Source organism: Nannospalax galili, unplaced genomic scaffold (genome assembly GCF_000622305.1).
Source record: "Nannospalax galili isolate Female #2095 unplaced genomic scaffold, S.galili_v1.0 scaffold10, whole genome shotgun sequence".
Lineage (NCBI taxonomy): Eukaryota > Metazoa > Chordata > Mammalia > Rodentia > Spalacidae > Nannospalax > Nannospalax galili.
In genome coordinates this window covers 11034084-11055356 of record NW_008331140.1, presented here as the reverse complement: position 1 = coordinate 11055356, position 21273 = coordinate 11034084, and the positions used below count along the sequence as shown (strand labels likewise).

General features: G+C 37.6%; 1 protein-coding gene across 1 annotated transcript in view; it reads right to left on the bottom strand.

Moving 5' to 3' along the window:
• The window catches only part of Brwd3 (bromodomain and WD repeat domain containing 3), a 163415-nt gene that overhangs the window by 81380 nt on the left and 60762 nt on the right, over window positions 1-21273 (bottom strand). The window contains exons 7-10 of the mRNA XM_008822671.3: window positions 16659-16819; window positions 15173-15394; window positions 7953-8053; window positions 7313-7383 (exon numbers count right to left, since the gene is read on the bottom strand). Coding sequence (XP_008820893.1) covers window positions 7313-7383; window positions 7953-8053; window positions 15173-15394; window positions 16659-16819 — 555 coding nt within the window. The remainder of the gene's footprint in view (window positions 1-7312; window positions 7384-7952; window positions 8054-15172; window positions 15395-16658; window positions 16820-21273) is intronic.

Sequence of the window (21273 nt, the reverse complement as noted above, 5' to 3'; positions counted from 1 at the left end):
TTATTATTTTCTTCCATTTGAGGCTGATCATTGGAGCAACCTACATAGCAACAGCAACCTCTTCTCAGCAGCTTGCCAAGTAACTACTGTCCCTGAAAAAGAAATTTTCTCCAAGACTGAAGCTGGAAGAAACAGTAATCTATCCTGCAGTTTGACAGGCACATTACACTTGTTTAGCAAACAAGAGCAGTCACCTGCTCTCTATAGCTTATGATCTACCCAACCTGGGTTGTTCATTCTGGTTCTCAGTACCAGATGTAAATTTCCTCCCACCAATTGGACTTTGAACCCATCAGAAAGAAATTTGTTGTGCCCATAACAGTCATTCCATTAATGTGCTAGAGGGTATACCTTACCTGACATGTTTGTGGCATAATATGCAGGTTCAATAACTGAGCAGGATTGTTAGTGACAATTCTCTGCCAGTAACCTGTATAGTGCTTTCTGACTTTAAAAAGTCAACCAATAAGGAAGGACTTGTTAGCTCATTCCCAGCTTGCTTTATCGATGCCCTGGAATCAAAGTTCAGTGTTTTCAGCATTAGGGATTTACCATATAGTTCAGTCATGCAACAACGTAGTAGAACATAAAGAGCCTTGATGAGTGACAACTGGTTACTGCATCATGAATGGAAGACACTACCCCTTGTAGTGTTCCATAATCCATAGTTATCATCCATGAGTTATCTCACATCTTCACCCCAGTGCTGCTGCCACAGTTTCACAGTGTCATTGTTCATCTCCTCACCCTTTACAGTATTGTCAAGACTGCCTTTTGCAGCTTAGCTTTGCTCAGGTCTAAGATGAAATAACAGCCACACTCTAGCCTGTAACATATGACACTGGCACTGTCTGCCTCATTCAGACAGTACCTGGGTCAGCAGTGTGGCCCTTGTCTTTCTGTTGACTACACTAGGCTCTGATACAGTCCGGGGGCAAACAACCTCTACTCCTGGTATCGTTGCAGAGAGAAATGTAAACAGCGATTCTGGGGAAACAGCTATCTACCCCTGGTGATAGGGGGACATTGGGATGTCTCTGAGAGTAATTGAGTCTTTCTCAGCTCTGTTGTGCTTAGCTTGAGAGGCTAGAGGTCTGGAAACTCAACAGTCACCAAAGTTACCTCAAGCCAGAGGCTTTCGGATTCTTGTCTTACAAATTTGAGGAATGAAATTCACAGACCACAGAAACAGTTTTCTAAAGTAGTGTTTTATTATTGGGTGCTTAGGAGAGAGAAAACAGAAGAGAGAACACAGCTGGAGGGGGTCTCCAGGAGTGGAATACCATTGAGCCTTATTTCTGGGGTGTTCATAAGGGAGTGGAGGAGGGAGGAGGGGAGGTGGAGATGAGATGGTCAATCCAGTTCCCATTCCATTCATCCAGGTCCCTCAAGTTTCTAGTCCTGTCCACGGCATAGTTCCTGTATTTTTTAGGAATAGGGTATTACTTCAGAGGAAAGGAGATAAGGGGGAAAATTACTCCTTTATGGGCATCCCCAGTCTCTAGCTATGGTGGCTCCAGAGACACCCTTGGGTTAGATTGTTCTGGCATCTCTGACCTCAGATAGGGAAAAGTGCACTGGAAAAATGCAAGAAAACTTCCAGCTCTTAACTGAGAAAACAACTGGTTACTTTTCTTTGGGGGTCTTTTAACCTATACTGCCTAATCAATTTCTACCATTTGTTCTCAGCACTTAGGCAAGTTTAATCATTTTCACATACTTATATGAACTGCTTCCTGTGCTCTGAAGCTTTTGAGAAGCTCCTTGCATGGTATTTGACTTTCCTTTAAAAAGGAAAGGGAAAGGTGACTCATTGTGTAAGAGTGCTTGCTATGTAAGCATGAGGATCTTAGTTTGAACACCTAGTACCCAAGTAAAAGCAATGGCTATATGTGCCTATAATCTCAACATTGGGAGCTAGAGATAGGCTAATCCTAGGAGCCTACTGACTAGTCAGACCAACGGAAAGAGGTTCAGTGAGAGGCTCTATCTCAAAGGAATAAGGCAGAGAGGGATAGAGGAAAACATCAGATTTCCATCTCTGAGCCTCAAATGCTTGCATATGGGTGTGTGTACCTGCTTGCATACATGTGCATACACATACACTACACATACATACACTTGTAATTCTAGCTCTGTGGATGCTGAGATAGGCAGATTCCTGGAGCTTGCTCAGTGGTCAGGCAGCTGAATCAATGGATTTTAATAGGAGTCTCCACAGGAACACCACCTGAGGTTAACTTCTGGCCTCCATATACACACACACAGGTGCACAAATACCACACTCAGGAACACACACATACATATACATGCAAAACCAAACCGAACCAATCCCAAACAACAGAAGAAAACAAACTGCCTGGCCAAAAAAACTGAAGACACCACTGTCATAAAAGACATACACATGCACACATTTAAAAAAAAGAGCGGAGAAATGATCCACATTAACTGAATCTAAAGAGTCATGACAGCTGACTATCCAGAGGAGAGGAAATTCTATTATTATATTATTCGGTCAACTGACAAAATTAGACCATGGATGCTTGATTAGATAGAACTTTTGTTGTTGTTGGTTCTCTCATTCCATAGTCCAGATCAAGGCTTCCAACTTTCACTGATGCTTCTGGCTCTGCCTTCTGAGTGTTGGGACTACAGACAGGTAAAACCACAGCTAGAACACTTGAATCAATGTTAAATTTCCTGAAGTTTATATCTGTATTGTGATTATTAAGGAATCTACTTTGGAATATTTAAGCTTAAAAAGTCTGCTGTGCTGGGTGTGGTGGCCCATGCCTTTAGTCCTACTATGTGGGAGGCAGAGGTAGGAAAATCTCTGAGACCAGTGTGGTCTTCCTAAGGAGTACCAGGGCTACACAGTGAGATGCTGTTGAAGAAGAGGAGGAGGAGGAGGAGGAAAAAGAAATAGAAGATACAGAGTAGAATGTCCCTACAGCACATAATGAAGCAAACGAGAAAATGTTTATAACAACTGAATCTAGATAAAGCATATATGAGTCTTACATGCAATTTTTATTTTTGTAACTTTTCAAATAAGTTTGAAATTATTTCCAAATAAAAAGTTTTTAAAATGTCCCCCTGCTAAGTTCCCTGAATTCTAATTCAGTCAGCATGGACTGTGCCCACAGGAATTCAATGACTATGTACAGCTCTTCCCTAAATATGTTAGTTGCCCAATCTGCCAAATTTTTTATTCCAGGCTAAGTAAGAAGTGCCAAGGAACTAAGGCAAGCATCTTTGAAAAGTCTCCTTTCCATTTTCATCTCTTCTCAGATCTCTGGAGCTGGAAGCTCTCCCCAGAGGCTTACTGAATTGGCACAAGCTGCCTTTTGGCTTCTAAGTGACTCATATAAGGTCTGAACAAAGGGTCTAGGTTTGGGTCTTACCTGCCTCTCCCTGCCTGATATACTGCATGATGTTAGCCTCCTTATCTATTGTAAAGGAGCAATCAGAGCAGGACCTCAAATTGGCAAACCAAGAACTGCTGCCCACAAATATGTTTGGATAGACAGTTTTACCCCCCTTAAGATGGATTCTCACAGCTGGGCGCGGTAGCACGCACCTTTAATTCCAGCACTCAGGAGGCAGAAGCAGGCTGATCTCTGTGAGTTTGAGGCCAGCTTGGTCTGCACAGTGAGTTCCAGACCAGCTGGGGCTACAGGGTAGACCCTGTCTCAAAAAGACAAAAATAATAAATAAATAAATAAATAAATAAATAAATAAATAAATAAATAAATGGACCACTACACCTGGCATATACGGCTATTTTTTTAAAGTTAAGTATGTACTGATTTATTTAGTATGGGGGTATGTGGTGTGGTTGTATATGTATGTGTGCACGCTGGTGTGCCCATGCAGGTTCCAGGCTAGAGAAAGATGTCAGTGTCCTGCTCTATCACTCTCTGCCTTAATTTCTTTGAGACACACTCTCTCATTGAACCTGAAGCTGGAATGGTGGCCAGCAGGCCCCAGTGATCCTCCTGTCCCTGACAATGGTGAAGATACAGTAGCACTCTAGACCATGATCAGCTGTTTCCATGGGTTCTGTGGATCTGGATTTGGGCAACAAGTGAGCTATCTCCCTAATTCAAATGGCTTTGTTTGTTTGTTTGCTTGCTTTCATATTTGAAAGTCTTCTCTGACCATGGTGTGCTCAACATTGCTAGTGACTGGCAGCAACTGGCAGGAGTTGGAGTATGTGCCCTTCCACTCCTTACAGTCCCCACTTTGTCCTTCCCTACTGTAATCAAATCAACTTGCTCATTTCCAGTTTCTTCTTGGCCTCTGGACTAGAACTGGATCCAAGAGTCTTCCAATTCATGACATCTGTAACCATAACTCATATTTTTTTTAAGACTTGTTCTCATGTATCCAAACTGGACTTAACCTCTGTAGCCAAGAATGACCTTAAATTTCTAGTCCTCCTGTCTCTACCTCCTGAGTGCTGGGCTTATAAATCTTCACTACCATGTCCAGGTGGTGTGCTGTGGGTGGAACCCAGGACTTCCTGCATGCTAGGCAGCACTCTACCACCAAGCTACACCCCCAGTCCTTATGACTCATTTCTTTAGTAACTATATGGTGAAAAGAAAGAAGTTAAATGGAGCTAAGAGTGAGGTATAGGAACAGTAACAACCAGTACGAGAATTGTTCCAAGAACACTGATGAAAGCAGGACTGGATTCTGGCTTAAAATGCTAATAAAGCCAGTGGCCACCTGGACACTTGGAATTAGAACTGAAAAGAACCCAGGAGGTTTTACTGGGAATAGGGGTTCAGAATGGAACATGGAAGAACTGGAGGGAATCCAGGTGTTTGCAGAGTACATCAAAAGCCTGAAGACATCATTGTTAGCAGTCTTGGAATCACAGCTGTAACTCTAGTTCCATGAGATCTGACTCCCTCTTCTGGCTTCCATAGGTAGTAGACACACAGGTGGTGCATACATATCATGCTGGTAAAACATCCATATAAGATGAAAATAAAAATTTAAGTTTGGCATGGTGGTGAACACTTTTTTAATCCCAGAACTTGAGAGATAGAGGCAGGTAGATCTAAATGAGATAGAGGTCAGATTGGTCTACATAATGAGCTCCAGGCCAGTTAGGGCTACAGGGAGACCCTGTCTTCAACACCCTCCAAAAACCAAAAATTAAAAATATTTGAAATAAGAGCTGGAGGTGAAGCTTAGTTTGTGGAATGTGTGCCTAGAATGTATGAATGAAGCTTTGTGGTATACACCTGTAATCCCAGCATAGGGATGGCAGAAAGGTCAAACATTCAAGGTTATCCTTGGCTACATAGAGTTTGAGCCCAGCCTAGGATACTATCTTTACAAGAAATAATTTGGAACTGGAGACAAAGAGCACTTGGTTGTTTTTTTGTTTTGTTTTGTTTTGTTTTTTTAGACTGGGTTTCCCTGCAGCTCCAACTGGCCTGGCACTCACTATGTAGACCAGGTTGGCCTCAATCTCACAGAGATCAGCTTGCTTCTACCTCCAACGCTGGGATTAAGTGTGTCCACCACCATGCCCAGCCAGTTGCTCTTGTAGAGGAACAGAATTCAGTTCCAGTGCCCATACTGGATGGCTCACAACCACCTGTAACTCCAGCTCCAGGGGATCAGGCACCCTGTCTGGCCTCTGCAGGCACTTTCTTATATGTGTGCTCCTGCATCAGGGAGCATCTGAGTCATCCCTGCATCCTGTTTGTTGCACTGTCATGCTACATTATTTCAAAGGTTAAGGAAGGGGCTGGGGGTGTGCCTCAGTGGAGGGGCATGTGCTGCCATGTACAGCTATAGGGTTCCATCCCCAGGACTTGGGGGGGACCCCACAGATGAAAGGGGAGATCATTGAGCATCTTCATCATGTAAGTCAGAAAAGGAATTGCAGAAAATGAGTTTAAGTATGGTCTTTGGCACTTTTCCATGGGTCCTGAATATGTCTATTATCTTATCTGAAAAAATGTTTGGGTTAAATAAGCTCTAAAGACCCTTCTGAGGTGGTTGTGATGGTACACTTTTTTTGGTCTTTTTTTGGTCTTTTTTTTTTTTGACACAGGGTCTCCCTACAGCCCCAACTGGCCTGGAACTCAGTATGTAGACCAGGCTGGCCTGGAACTCACAGAGAGATCTGCCTGCTTCTGCCTCCCAAGTGCTGGGATTGAAGGGCATGGTAGTCCGGAGAACAGAAGAGGCTGTCGGATCCCTTGGAACTGGAGTCACGGACAGTTGTTAGCTGCCATGTGGGTGCTGGGATTCAAATCTGGGTCTTCTGCAAGAACAGTCAGTGTTCTCGGGGCTGGAGAGATGGCTCATCGGTTAAGAGCACTGACTACTCTTGCAGAGGACAGGTTCAATTCCCAGCACCCACATGGTGGCTATGAACCGTCCTTAACTCCAGATCCAGGGGAATCTGAAGCCCTCTTCTGACATCTGCTGCATTGCAGGACACGGGTACACTCACATACATGCATGCAATACACTCATACACATAAAATAAAAATAATAAAATATATTTTAAAAAAAGAAAAATATATCATTCACCTAATCAGAAATACCAATTATACATGAAACATGGGCTTATGAATCATAAATAATAAAGGTCATAGGTTTTTAAGAATTAACTTTTTTATTTTATGTAAAATGATTATGTGAAAAACTATAAGATCATTTATACTTACAAATCTCTTTATGGTGACTACAGTGAGTGTAAATCTATCACCTTTAGGGGATATAAAATGTGCTAGAGATAAATGGTGGTGACAGATGCAGAACAACATAAATATGTTTAACATCACTGAAAGATATACTTAAAATTATTAAAATGGTAAATTTCATGTTATATCTAATATACTGTTAATAAAATACATATGAGAAAGCAGTTAATTAGTGCAGGATTCTTAACAATATAAAAATAATTTTTACAAATTATGACAATATCTATCATGTGAAGCTATATACGCTTTCTGTAAAGCCATGGCAAGAATTTTGTACTAAGTCGAGAGGTGTAGGTACTATGTATTTTTGTTAATAGGTATTAGGGGTGGTGAATCTATTTACTCTTTATCAAATAAAAACTTCATTTTATAAGAATACATGAAATTGTGAAAAAGAAAAATATAATTATATGCTAGTTAGTTTGACAGGTTTATGTAGTATAAGAAAATCTGTCTTTGGTATGCTTAACATTTGAGCACACATACCTTTTTTCATAAAATTAGGAAAAGTCAATCTTGGGTAAGTAGGTCATTTGATATTTTGGGTACTCAAAGCATTTAATTTTAAAACATACCAGAACTGAAAGATGAACAAGATATCTGAACTCCAGGTCTGGATCTCTCAGTAAATTTCACTGGGCGATCTCTAAAAAGTTTAAAAAAAAAAAAAAAGAAAGAAAGAAAATTAATTTTTGGTTGTGAGCCTGAGCCTTTAACAGCTGTGTCATCTCTCCAGGCCATATTTAAAATTTTTATCAGGCTCATCCAATGGGCAAAAATCATAAGACACTGATGAATATTTAGTTAGCATCAATATTGTAAGTAACCAATAAGGGCTATTATTGTCTTTTCAGTTAAAAACTTCTTTTCTTAGTTAAAAACTTTTTAATTCTTAAAAGTATAATTTATGTCAGAATTTTGGCAACAGTTTTACAAACATATTACCATATTAGTTACTAGAAAATTTCAGTGCCTTCTTCTTACCAAGTAGGAAATAAAACTAGTTATCAAATTTTTGCATTTGAATTAAATAGCCTCTTCGACACTGATTTTATAAATATTTATTCTAAATTCTCTGAATATCAAAATAGATATGGGGCACACAGGGCACATACGCATGTACATATTGAAATACTTGGGTAATTATAATACCAAGGTAATAAAGATATATAAGCTTAATTTTTTACAAAATTCCTAAAATTCTTTTAAACTTACCTAAACTTCATTGTTTTTACATGCCATTGCCAGAAACAAATTGTTCCATCAGCACCAGTAGAAGTGAGGTATCTGGTTGTGCCTTTAGTTGATGGACAAAACTTAAAAAAGAAAAATTCAAATGAAATATAAAGCTTTTCGATTTAAATGAACTTAAAACAGTTTGTTTTCAATTTATAATCACCTACATAAATTTAACTTAGACAAATTCACTTAAGAAGAATTTCAGAATCAAAGGATTTATTGGAGCTCCAGAAATGGCTCAGCAGTGAAGAGCACTGGCTGCTCCTGCAGTTGACCAGGGTAGAATTCCCAGCATTCACATGGCAGCTAACAAGCCAGAAGAGCGGAATTCAACCCCCCTATTCTGACCTCCACAGGCATTGCATGACACAGGTGCACTTACATGCAAGCAATATACTCATACATGTAAAATAAAAATAAAATATTTTCTAAAAAAGTATCTGTTGCTTAAATTTCTTAGATGAAGGAATACCACTGAAATTTTAAATACCAAAACCCACAGAAAATAGTAACTGAGGAGAAAGAGAGATGGTTCAGCAGCTGAATGCTTGTCCTTCCAAAGGACCCAGGTTTGGTTCCCAGCACTCCCATCTCCATTTTATACGGCTCACAACCACTTGTAAATCCAGCTCCAGTGGACCTGATGTCCTCTTCTGTCCTCTGAAGGCATGCATATGTGCACATACACACACACACACACACACACACACACACACACAATTTAAAAATATATATTAAGAAAATAGGGGTTGGTGAGATGGTTCGGTAGTTAAGAATGCTCTTGCAGAGGACCCGGGCTTGGTTCCTAGCACCTACATGGTGGCTAACAACCGCCTATAACTTCAGTTCCAGGGGCTTGATAGGTAAAAAAGTTGGTGGAGAATGAGAGAATGGATGATGCGGCACCGAGGCACAGCTACAACTCCATCAAAATAGGGTTTATTAGCAAAGGAACACATGGGACAGATTCCCTTCCGGGCAGGGAAAATGTCTGCCTGGGTCTTGAGCTGGGGTCTTTTAAAAGGGAGGCTTCTTCTTCCTGCAGAAGGCGAGAAGATGTATTTTTTTTAAAGTTGGGGGGGAGGAGTGGGAGAGCAGGACTGTTAAAACCTCTCCTCTTTAGAGATCAAAGGGGAAGCCTGCTGTGTTGGCCAAACAGTGGAGAAAAGTCTGCTTCTCTTGACTTCAAAGACCAAGGTGCTTATCAGCTAGGTTCCCTTTTCTCAGGAGCATGAGAAGTCCTTGGGATCCTGTTGGTGAGGGGCCAGGGCTATCTGAACCTTAACAGGGCTCTGATGCCTCTTCTGGCCTCCACAGATATTGCATGCATGGGAGCACTTATATGCAGGCAAAACACTCATATATATAAAATAAAAATAATTTTTAAAGAATTGAACATACAATAAAATATTTCAGTACTAACAATACCTGTTTTAAATAATCTAACATAATAATCAAGAATATTTTAATTACTTTTAATAGAAAATGAATTCACAAATTCATTACTAAGTTAAATCACAACAAATGTGCAAAATATGTTTCTATAGCAACAACTATGGAGCTGTACTGTTTATTTTTGAGACAGAATCTTGTATGTAGCCCTTGCTGGCCTACAACTCACTAAGTAGACAGGCTGGCCTTGAAATTCTTCCAATCGTCCTACATTTCCCTCCTGAATGCTGAGATTACAAGTTTGTCCCGCCATACCCAGCTGATTTTGTTTTTAAAATTTAAATCATTTTCCTCTTGTCAAGAAATCCCAATGGACTCTGATATGAACATTTGAAATTTGCCCTGCTCTGACTTTTTTCTGGTTCTCCATCTAGAACTTGTAATAAATACTCTTGCCCTTACTTCTTCACATCCCCTATTCACCAGTCACGGACTTTCTTTTCTCCCTACAAATAAGAGTTATACAATTTGGAAATCTTTTAGATAGACCCATTGAAGGGGTATCCCAATTGCCTCACAGTGCATCCCTGTTCAGCATGGAAGAAGCCAGAGTGATCTGCATCCCAATTCCCTATGAGCAATTTGGGTAACCTCTCCAGAGGGTGGTATGATAAGAATAGGAGGTAGAAATTGGCTAGGCAGTTAGGGTAAAAAGATCCCAAAGAAAAGTAGCCAGTTTCTTGGCTAAAACTCAAAGGGGCCTCTTAGCAACATACTCTGCTCCAAAGATCAAAAATGACAAAAGTATTTGGGAGCTCTTATCTAATCCCTAAAAGATTTTAGGGTTACCTCTTCAGAGGGGTAATATTAGAGTAGCAAAAAGCCCCACTGAAAGAAAGAAAGAAAGAAAGAAAGAAAGAAAGAAGAAAGAAAAAGGAAGGAAGAAAGAAGAAAGTACACAAAGTTGTCAGAAAAAAAGTGATGGGGAGATATGGGAGGTGTTGGGGGGGAGTGGACGTGGATTTGATCAAAACACCTTATATGCATGTATGAAATTCTCAATAAAGTTTCTTTTAAAAGTTTCATTTTTTCCCTTAAATATCTTTGTGTCATTGCAGAATAAACAGAAAGGAAAAATGCACTTAAGTTGGCAATTTAAAGAATTATTACTATCCTAATAGTTCACAGTACACTCCCCAGGCTCTGACTTTCAGTATTTTACATGTCTCAGAAAAGAATTATTGAAAAAGGAAGAGCCATTATGCTTCAAGACACAGGAAAAAGCTACATACAAATAAAACCAGGGTCTCTAGTACAGCTGTGAGTTTTAGAATCTTAAATGAAGGGTTGGGGACACAGCTCAGTGGTATAGCACTTGTTTAGCATTCACAAGTCTCACTGTTCAATCCCTAACACCAGAAAAAAGCCCAAGTGGAGATAATAACTTCCACTGAGATTAAAATAAATAAGCTTGAAATATATTTTGAATGCAAATCACAAGAAATCAATCATTTTCAAATTTATTTTGAAATTTATTTTGTATGAGTATTATGCCTGCAAGTATGTAAGTGCACCTGTTTCGTGCAGTGCCGCAGAAGCCAGAAGAGGGCACTGGATCCCCTGGAACTGAACCATGGAGGGTTGTCAGTTACCATGTGGATCCTGGGATTTGAGCCTGGGTGTTCTGTAAGAACAGCCAGTGCCCTTAAGCACTGAGTCATCTCTCCAGCCCCAAGGCATACAGCCTTTGTCAAATGATTCAATTTTGCTTTTATGGTGCTAAAACAGCTATAGGCAGTATAAGGTTTCTGTGTTCCAACAGTTCCTTTGTATGCAAATAGTTACCAAACTGGACGGTGTGAATGGGCTGTAAGTGCTTGACTCCTGCTATAGATTGTGGATTAAGCCTTCTAATACAAGTTTCTTTATCTCAGGAATGAAAATATGTAATAGGCATGATGCCTGAACCTGATTTCTTTCTAATTCATTAAGTACTAATGGATGACATTGGTGAACAATTTTTTCAACTTTAGCCTCTAGAGTAAAATAAGAAAATAAATTATAATATCTATAATGATTGACCCACAATAGTGACTTAACAATCATCTGTAATTCCAGTTCCAGGATATCTGACACTCTCTTCTGACTCCGCTGGCATTGCACAGGTGTACTTACATACACATGCAGGCAATACATGAATACACATAAGAACATAAAATAAAAATCATAAATATTTTATAAAAAAGACTGCATGGTCTGCAAAATCTAAAATATTTACCAGTGAATTGGCTAATTATTTGTGATCCATAGGAATGAGAATATAAGCACTGAGAATTTTATTAAATCTGGAGAAACACTGAAATCTTTATTATGCACATTATATTTAAACTGCTTTAACAGTCACAGATTGCCATATTGCTACATCTTAAGTGCATTCTTTTATTTGAGAAATAATGCTAGGGACTGTTGAAAGAGAGCACATTTATTTCTGACATATAGATTAATATACAACTGTTACAGAAACTTTAGGAAGAACAGAAAAACAAAATAAAAGCAACCTGAAATTTCGTCATTCAGTGGAAACCACTATTAATATCCCATTTTATCTTGATGCTGTTTTAGAAAGAAGAGAAACAATTTGGAAGGATAATATAAGTTATAGTAAAGAGTATAGAATATCAAAGGATAATTATTACTATGGACAAAATGAAGCAGCAAGGGGGAAACAGACTCTCATGGGGCTTCATAAACCAGTGAGGTCAGAGAAGGTCTCCTTGAGAAGTAGCATTTGCACTAATCAATTACAAAGTATGGTAGGAATAATCCATGGGAAGATCTAGGGAACACTACTACAAAGATACAAAACAGAAAGAGAAAATCAGGAATTTCAGCCTAGCATAGTACTATAGTACCTGGGAGGCCAAGGCAAGATTTCTGTGAGTTTGAGACCTACCTGTGCTATATAGCAAGTAACAGGGCTGTATGACAAGACCTAGTCTCAGAAAATAGAAGAAAACAAAAGACAGAACTTTATCTGGAGTGTTCAGAAAAAGCAGAGAGGCCGGCAGCTAAAACAGTGAAAAAGACAAGCAAGTCATAGTAGATGAGGTCAAAGCCAGGGTGCTGAGAATGCAGAGTTCTGTTACTATAGACTGGCTGGCTCGAACCTGGAGAATGGAAGCTGCGAGGGTTCTGCATACCAGTAACATGACTTAACTTCTATTTTACCATCGGTTGCTTGCTATGCAAAGTCTAGATTAGGGCAAGGGCAAGTGAAGTGAAGAAAGTAATTTTTCACTGTACCAATAGAGTCAAACTACTAACCAAGAATACTAAATAAAAATAATTAAAACAGAGAAGGATTGTTCAACACATACAGGAAGATCAATGAGAAGTTTATTTCAATAAGCTCAGCCACAGCTGATATTGGCTGAAAACAGGATACTACCAGATGAAAGTCATAACAATGTTCTAGATTCTGAGTATATTTTGAGGGTAGAATGAACATGATTGGATGACAGGGTACATACTGTGTATAAGAAAAGGTAAACATTAGAGATGACTAGCCTTAGCAATTACAATCATGAAACCATGTGTTATAATGTCCTAGAGTTTGGATGTTGTCTGTCTCCACAAAGGACTGTATGTTCAAGATTTGGCCTATAAAGTATAGCAATTAAAAATAGTAGGACCTTGCCAGGCATGCTGGCACATGCCTTTAATCCTAACAGTTTGGAGGCACAGACAGGCAGATCTCTGTGAGTTCCAGGTCAGCCTGGTCTACACAGTGAGACACTGTCTTTTGATTTTTAAGAAAAATAAATGGTGGAACTTTTCAGACATGGAACATACAGTGAATTCTTTAGGGAATATTGAGGGTATGTCTTTGAAAGACTGTTTATCTGACATCCTGTAGGGAGATTTAAACTTTCATGCACGCATGCCTCTGACATGATTCACTGCTTATTCCAACGTACTTTTGCCCCAAGTATTTGTGCCATGAAGTCATACAGACAAGGGACAGCTGCTAAGCTTGCACTATGCCATTCCATCTTCTGAAACTGTGAGCTAAATAAACCCCTTTTCTTCATAAGTACTCAATTTCAGGCATTTTGTTAGTGATTTGGAAATTGACTAAAACGGATAGAAAAGGCTTTTAGAGGAATAAGTCTGAGTAAAGCAAATGAGTTAGATTTAGAGTATGTTGAGTTTGAGATATCTAACAGATAGCCATGTAATAATGCTAAGTACAAAGATGAATAGGCAAATAGATCACTATTAAGATGGGTCTAAGATGAGGGTATATTTGAGTTACCATTTTATAAGCAAAGAAATGAAATTCAAAGGCATAAGGCCAAATGATATCATTAAGGGCAGGAATGTGATAAAAAGTTCAAGGATTGGTAGGATACATCAACATGTAAACAAAATTAGAAAAACACCAAATGAAACTATTCAGTGTAATATAGTTTTTAATATAATAAAACTGTGCTATATGACAGTATGTCCTAATTTCAGAAATAATCAATCGGCTATTATGACAGGAACACATGTAACTAATAATCTTCCAAATCAAAATCCATAAAAGAAGGGATTGTATGTTTAAAAAAAAAGCGACTGTGGATGTAGCTCACTGCTGGCGTGCTTTTGTAGAACTAGCAAGGCTTTGTGTTTGATCCCTAGCACTGTAAAAACTTAAAACCAAATTCATCATAGTGTGGTGGTGTACAAGTGTAATCATTGCATTTGGTGGGTAGAATAAGAAGGATCCCGACTTCAAGGCCAGCCTGAACTACATAGAGAGTTCTAGGGCATCCTAGGTGATATAGCAAGATAATGCTTCAAAAATCTGAAAATTTCAAGCTGGAGAGATGGCTCAGCAGTTAAGATGGCTGCTCTTACAGAGGACTTGGGTTCGGATCCTAGCACCTACATGGTGGCTAACAACCGTCCATAAGTCCAGCTCCAGGAGATCTGACACCCTCTTCTGAACTCCATGTGCATTGTAGGACATGGATACCCTTATATACATGCAGGCAATGCACTCACGCACAAAAAAATTAAAACTTTTAAAAAAGAAAAAAATCTGAAAATTTTCAGATTCAAAACAGAATGAGTTCAATTTCTACTAGCTCCCTATAAACATTAATATATTATTAAAATAACACAAAATAAAAATAAGGAATTTTCTCTTCCAAAAATGTTCTCATTGACCCAAGTGTAACAGTTTAAGAATTTCTGGGTTTCTCTCAAACAAAAACAACAGTAAAACTTCAGCTTAGTTTTATTAAGTACAAGGGCTTTTCAGACATAAAAGACTTTCACTACCAAAATTCTACATGCATTTTATGGTAAATACAAATTAAAACAAAAAACTGAAATGAAAGTATAACCATTTATTCTTAATATTAAAACTAAATACACATATTCTAATTATGAATGGCACACATCGTGAACTAAATATTAATAGAATATGCCAATATTCATGCTAGAACCCATTTATATCCCGATTATCTGATATTAGTGTACATATAGGCATTTATAAGTGTAATCCCTTTTTATATACACAAATAAGATAAAGTGTCTCATATATTCACATATTATATTTGAAGAACTTTCTCAATCCTGTTTTTGCTTATTTCTAAGGGGACAGATTTATATAAAAAGGAAAAATTTTCTTTAAATGCCTGTCTGTAGGAGAAGCAAAGTATTTTTTTATTGCCATTCTTTTGCGTTATTTTTCATATAATATATTTGAGCGAATTCTCAGCTTTAGTAAATGTTGGAGATCTTATTTTTCTCACCTGTATGGAAGTGATAGAAGCTGAATGTCCCTGAAGGACAGCAACTGGTGCACAAGTTCTAAGACACCATACTCTTACAACTTTATCACAGCTGCCTGCAGCAATGAGAGTATTTTCATAATTGACAGCCATGTCAGAAATTTCAGCAGAGTGTCCTCGAAGTGTAGCAAGGAGGCGTCCATCATCTGTAGCCCAGATTTTCACCAAACAGTCATCTGAACCCTATAGTAACACAGAAGGAGAGGTTCATAATTAAACAAAAATTGCCATTTATACCTTGAAGAAATCAAAGGTACAAAGGGAAGATCCTATTGAGGAACTTCTAAGGTTTTACTTCTCAGTCTCCTGTTTCTATACAATATGAAACAGTTAGCAAATAAAAACTAGATTCAAATGTTGGAAATGATAAAGCACTGTCCGAACAAACAATGGCATTTGTAAAAGTCTTTAAAATTACTAATAATACTAAAATCATTAATTATTTTCCACTTACTCTTAAATGATTTGGCATTAAGTATACTTCTGCCATTGTTTTTTCCATATGCTTGATAGTCTTTCTCTTAGGTGCCTGAACATTTTTCTATAAATATTTCAAAAATTAGGGAAGTCTATATTAATTTCTCAGAACCTGAGGTCATTCATAATCTTAAGAGATGATAATCTTAGTGAAAATCCTTGTGCTTAACTTCCTCTTAAGTATTTCAAATGAGCTTTAAAAGGAGTAAAGTGAATTCTATTCAAATGTGATAGAATAATTATCTGTTTATTAAAAGATGAACTTCACCATTGTAATCACCTCTATAGTTGCAAACATTAAGTACTCAATGGAAGAAGCTAATATTATTTAAGGAGGTATAATTTCTCAAACTGTGAATACTTCCTTTGTTATAACATATAAACAGAAATAAAATTGTAAGATTACTATACCATGTTAACTTAGTAATGAAGCAATAAAATCATTATTTCTTAAAAATAGTGTGCTAGTTTTTTTTTACTCAAAACAACATGATTTAGTTAAAAAAAAAACCAATTTTAAAAATAACTAGTACTAAAACAAAATACAGATATATAAAGTAACTGTAATCTTCATCAATATATATAGTTCAACTACTCAGTCATGGGGGTAATAATCACTAAAAGCCAAACTAGCAGGGGTTACACTAAGTAACACATGGAAAATGTATTTTAGCAAATATCTGTTGAATAGAATTAAATGAAATTGAATATATTTGTTTCACAAAATTAACCATCTCTAACTTATATAAACCCTTCTGAAATTAAATTGTTTAATTAAATTTCCCAAAAGATGGTAGACATCAAAGCTCATCCTTTACACAAAATTAGAAAATATGTTCAATTTCAATTGAATTTTTCCTGCAGTAATGTCCAAATAGGGTGAGTTACTCATAAAACAAAATACAATAGCATGAAGTTTTGTTTCAGTTGTAAATGTATAATGTTACCATATCATAAATTTTTAACTCACTGTAAAAATTCGCCTCCCACTTCGATCAAATGCTACACAGTAGACAGAAGATAAGTGCCCCAGAATTCTCTTATGCATCTTTATGTGCTGGTAAGCAGATGAAGGGAAAACATGGCTGAAGCGACTACATCCGGTTAATTGCCTGGCAGAGGTGATATTCACTGCAAACAAAATAAAATGGGAGATTGCTTCTTAAAATCTAAAAGTGAAACATACTTTATAAAATTATGAATATTAAACTAATAAGGTATACTTGCCATACCAATTCTACAGAGTGAGAGGTCTAAATGCCTTTATACTATTCATCATTTTCTAAACTAAAGAGTACTAAGAATACTGTCCTGTTCAGTATCAGGGTTCTGATACTCTGCTTGGCCTCCTGTGGTTCCTGAAGAACATTCTTCCTTTTCCTTTTCTTGGTGCATGATGGTCAGATACTACTGGTACTTTAAATATGTAGGTAAATCTCTCCATAGCATGAAGGAACTTTGAATTAAATTTTATTTGGATATATGCAGGAAATTTTATGAGCTCTTGTCCTATCTTTTTACTACACAGCTATGTCATAAATTTAAAATTCACTGAGCATGGTGAAGCATGACTTTAACCCCAGCACTGGGGCTGCAGAGATGGCAGCTCTTTGTGATTCAAGGTCATTCTGGTTTACAGAGTGAGTTTCATGCAAGACTGACACCATATGTGTTAAGCAGCAAGAAAGAGAGAGAGAGAGAGAGAGAGAGAGAGAGAGAGAAAGAGAGGGAAAGAGAGAGAAAATGTTTTTAAGGTTTGTCTCAGTTCTCAACTTTTTAAAAAAATGTTTTATTGATTATTTTTATTTTATATTAGTGTATTCCGTGCATGTAAGTGCACTCATGTCATGCAATGCCTGTGGAGGTCAGAAGAAGGCATCAGATTCCCTGAAACTGGAGTTACAAATGGTTCCTAGCTGCCATATGGGTTGCTGGGAACTCAACTCGGATCCTCTGCCTAAGAAGTTAGTGCTCTTAACTTCTATGCCATCTCTCTAGTCCCATTACTCAACTCTTGGATTCTGAACACAGAGTTTTTTTCCACTAGTATATCAAGAACTTTTGAGACTTTACCTCATATGAGGTTATTTTAGATTCTGACTCATGTTTTGCAGCTCCTTATTTTTCTTTAAACAAACAACCCATCAAGATTAGGCCTGTCAGATGGCTCAGCAGATGAAGATACTTGGGGCCAAACTTGATTACCTAAGTTTGATCCCAAGGTCTCCCATGGTGGAAGGAGAGAACCAACTCCCAAAGTTATCCACTGACCCCCACATGTACACTGTGACCTGGATGCATGCTCCCAATCTTTCTCACACACACACAATAAATAAGTGTAATAGAAAACATCAATATTATATAAGTATATAGTGATCCTCTTACAAATACTACCTGGATTCTGTTCATTCTAAAATGGAGATCTTGACTCCCACGTAAGAATTCACAACCACCCACTTTGCCTATGAAATTCTTCCAGTCTTCTCTCTTACACTGAAAATACTATATAACTTGCATAGTGTATTTTAATCATAACATAGCATCTCTATATGTCCAAAGTCACCTTGAGGCAAAGTGGTATTTTAACACACTGCAAAAATGATACAGTATAAATAACAGCTCTATGTTTAAGCATGATAAAACTAAAGCAAGAATTGAGTTCTAGATAGATTAGTATAATTAGAACAATATCACAAAAAAATTAAACCTTTCAATGTCTCACTATCTTAAGAGCAATAAGGTCTGTCTTTCAGGAAAATGTATACCCTCTGTATACTTTAAAATGACAAAACATGAATTACGAATATCAAAGTCAGAAAACTTTCAAACCAAATCATATTGGCAGTTAATGGTTGGTTGGGGCAGGACAATCATTTCCTTCAGTGGTATAGGAATTTGTAAGTTGTCCATGCTCCAGTAAATAACCCCTCACCCATGCTCATGCAAGCAACCATAAACCCAGTGGGTTATCTCCCCTCCCATGAATGCCCCCCCATGTCCCTTTATTAGTTTTCTGATCCCTAAGGATTTTATAATTGAAATACACCTATCTAAAGATTGAAAGTCAACATTCACTTATGAGAAAGAACATGCAAAGTTTGTCTTTTTGAATGTGTTATTTCACTTAGGATGATTGTTTCCAGTTCTAATCCTTTACCTGTGAATTTCATAATTTCACTTTTCTTAACAGCTGAACAATATTCCATTGTGTAAATGTACTGCACTTTTATTATCTATTCATCAGTTGATGAACATCTAGGTTGTCCCCATTTTCTGGTTATTGTGAACTCTGAGAAGTTTCTTTTGGAAGCAGAGGGCAATTAACACAGAGAACTCAATCTGCAGAGAACTCCTGAGTGCTCAGCCCTAAATGGGACATTTATATCACACCCTCTGCTCCCAAGGCTAATAGGTCACTGAAGAAGAGCAGGACAAAAAACTGTAAGAGCCAGAGCAGATAGAGGAATATAAGAAAACCATACTGTATGGATACCACAGGGTAGTTGCACAGGGGAATCAACAGCGCTTATGACATCATACACAAGACCTGTGGCACGATCAAGCCAGATGGGCCCCAGCCTCAAAGGGGGAAGTGAACAAGAAGTTCCAACCCTTGCTGAAGATATATTGGAAACTGATAGATTCTGGAAGAGGGAAAGGCAGTCGCTCCTATCAGTGTTGGAAAGTTGACCAGACTCCAAAGAACAGACACACATCGAAGAACACGTAGGAAGCACAGATTAGACTAGAGAAGCCTTTCATTGTTTTTGCAGACAAATTATAATAGAGGACATGAAGTCAGAAGGGGAATAGTATTGTGGGGGAGAGGTCTGAATATGAGAAAAATAAAGTGTATGAAATTGTCAAATCAGTAACAATATAAAAAAACTTCAGTGGGTCACAAAACAAAACAAAATTCCAAAGAGGAAATAAGACATGGAGGTAGGAGAGGGACAGGTTGGGAAAAAGGAATTCAACAGGAGAGGGAGTGTGATAAGACAGGGAAATAGGGGGTGGGAGTAGGGAGTAAAATACATTATATACATGTATGAAACTGTCAAAGAACAAACAACCACAGGTATACACCACCACTACTAGCTTGATGTTTTGTACTGTTTTTCTAGTCATTGTTTTGTCTGTCTGCTCTGCTCTTCCTCCCTGCTGCTAACTAACTTTAGGGTTTTTTTATTCTTCTTTTTCTGGCTCACTGAGGTATAATAGGGTACTTAACATCTTTTTTAATGTAGATATGGATTGCCATAAGCTTCTCTATAAGGGCTGCATTTTCAGCATCCAATAAGGTTTTGTTTGTCAAGACATTTTTAAAATTCCCTCCTCATTTCTTCTTTGACCCACTGGCTGTACACAAGAATACTGTTTAATCTCCATGTACTTGTAAGTTGTCCAAGATTCTTCTACTTACAGGTTGAATATTGCTTATACAAAAATGCTTAGAAAAGGCTAGGGAGATGTCTCAGTGGTTAAGAGCACTGGCTGCACCTGCAGAGGACTTGGGTTTGGTTACTAGCACCCGCATGCTAAAAGATCCACTTAAGATTCAGATTTAGGAGATTTGGTTTATTTACATACAAGTTTTAGATTACTTGAGAATGAGACTCAAGATGAAAGAAAATACTGAGTTGTTTCATATACATCTTATACATATACACTGAATATTTTATGCAATATTTTAACATGTCTACATTTTTGCTACAACCCATCATAAGAGATCAGGTATGAAATTTTCCATTTACGGCATGAGGTTGGCACCCAGAGTTTTAGTTGCTGGTGCATTTTGGATTTAGAACTTTTAGATTAAAAATTCTCACCCTGTACTGATACCGAGTTCCACATCACTGTGGTTAAAAGAAAAAAAAGATACATAATGTGATTTCTAACTTTTGTGTGTATGGTGCTGGGAATTCAACTTAAGGTCTCATATATGCAAGGTGAGCACTTGCTAGGCAAGTGCTTTACCACTGAGCTATTATTGTTAGCTCTATTTCAAACATCTTAAACATAATAAGACTTGTTTTGAACTCTAACATAGATGTGCTCTGGAGAATATGAGAATGTGTATTCTGCTAGTGTTTTGTAAGTCCAAAAGTTCCACAGTGGTTAAAATCAAATATAGTCTTACTTGTTTTCTATTTGTATTAACTGGACAATAATTTTATAAATGAGATATTAAAGTTTCTTACTATGATTATAGTACAAGACTCAAGTCTTTCAATATTTGCTTTATATATTTAAGTCCTCCACACTTAGGGGGGTATATATATATATATATATATAATATGGATGTATACATGAACATATATATATACACACATATATACACAAACACTTGTTATAACTTCCTAATGAATCCTTTTTTATTATTATATAGTGACCTTTTTTTCTCTTTTAAAATAAATGTTTTGGCAACAAAGCCAGACAGGCGATACCTTCAGTCGAGTTGTTGGCTAGGATAGATAAAGGCTCTTCCAGACAGTAATCCAACATACTACAGGAAAAATGAACAGCAGACCCCAATTCTATCCAAAGGAATACTGACAATGGATTGCAGTAGATGAGGAACAGCT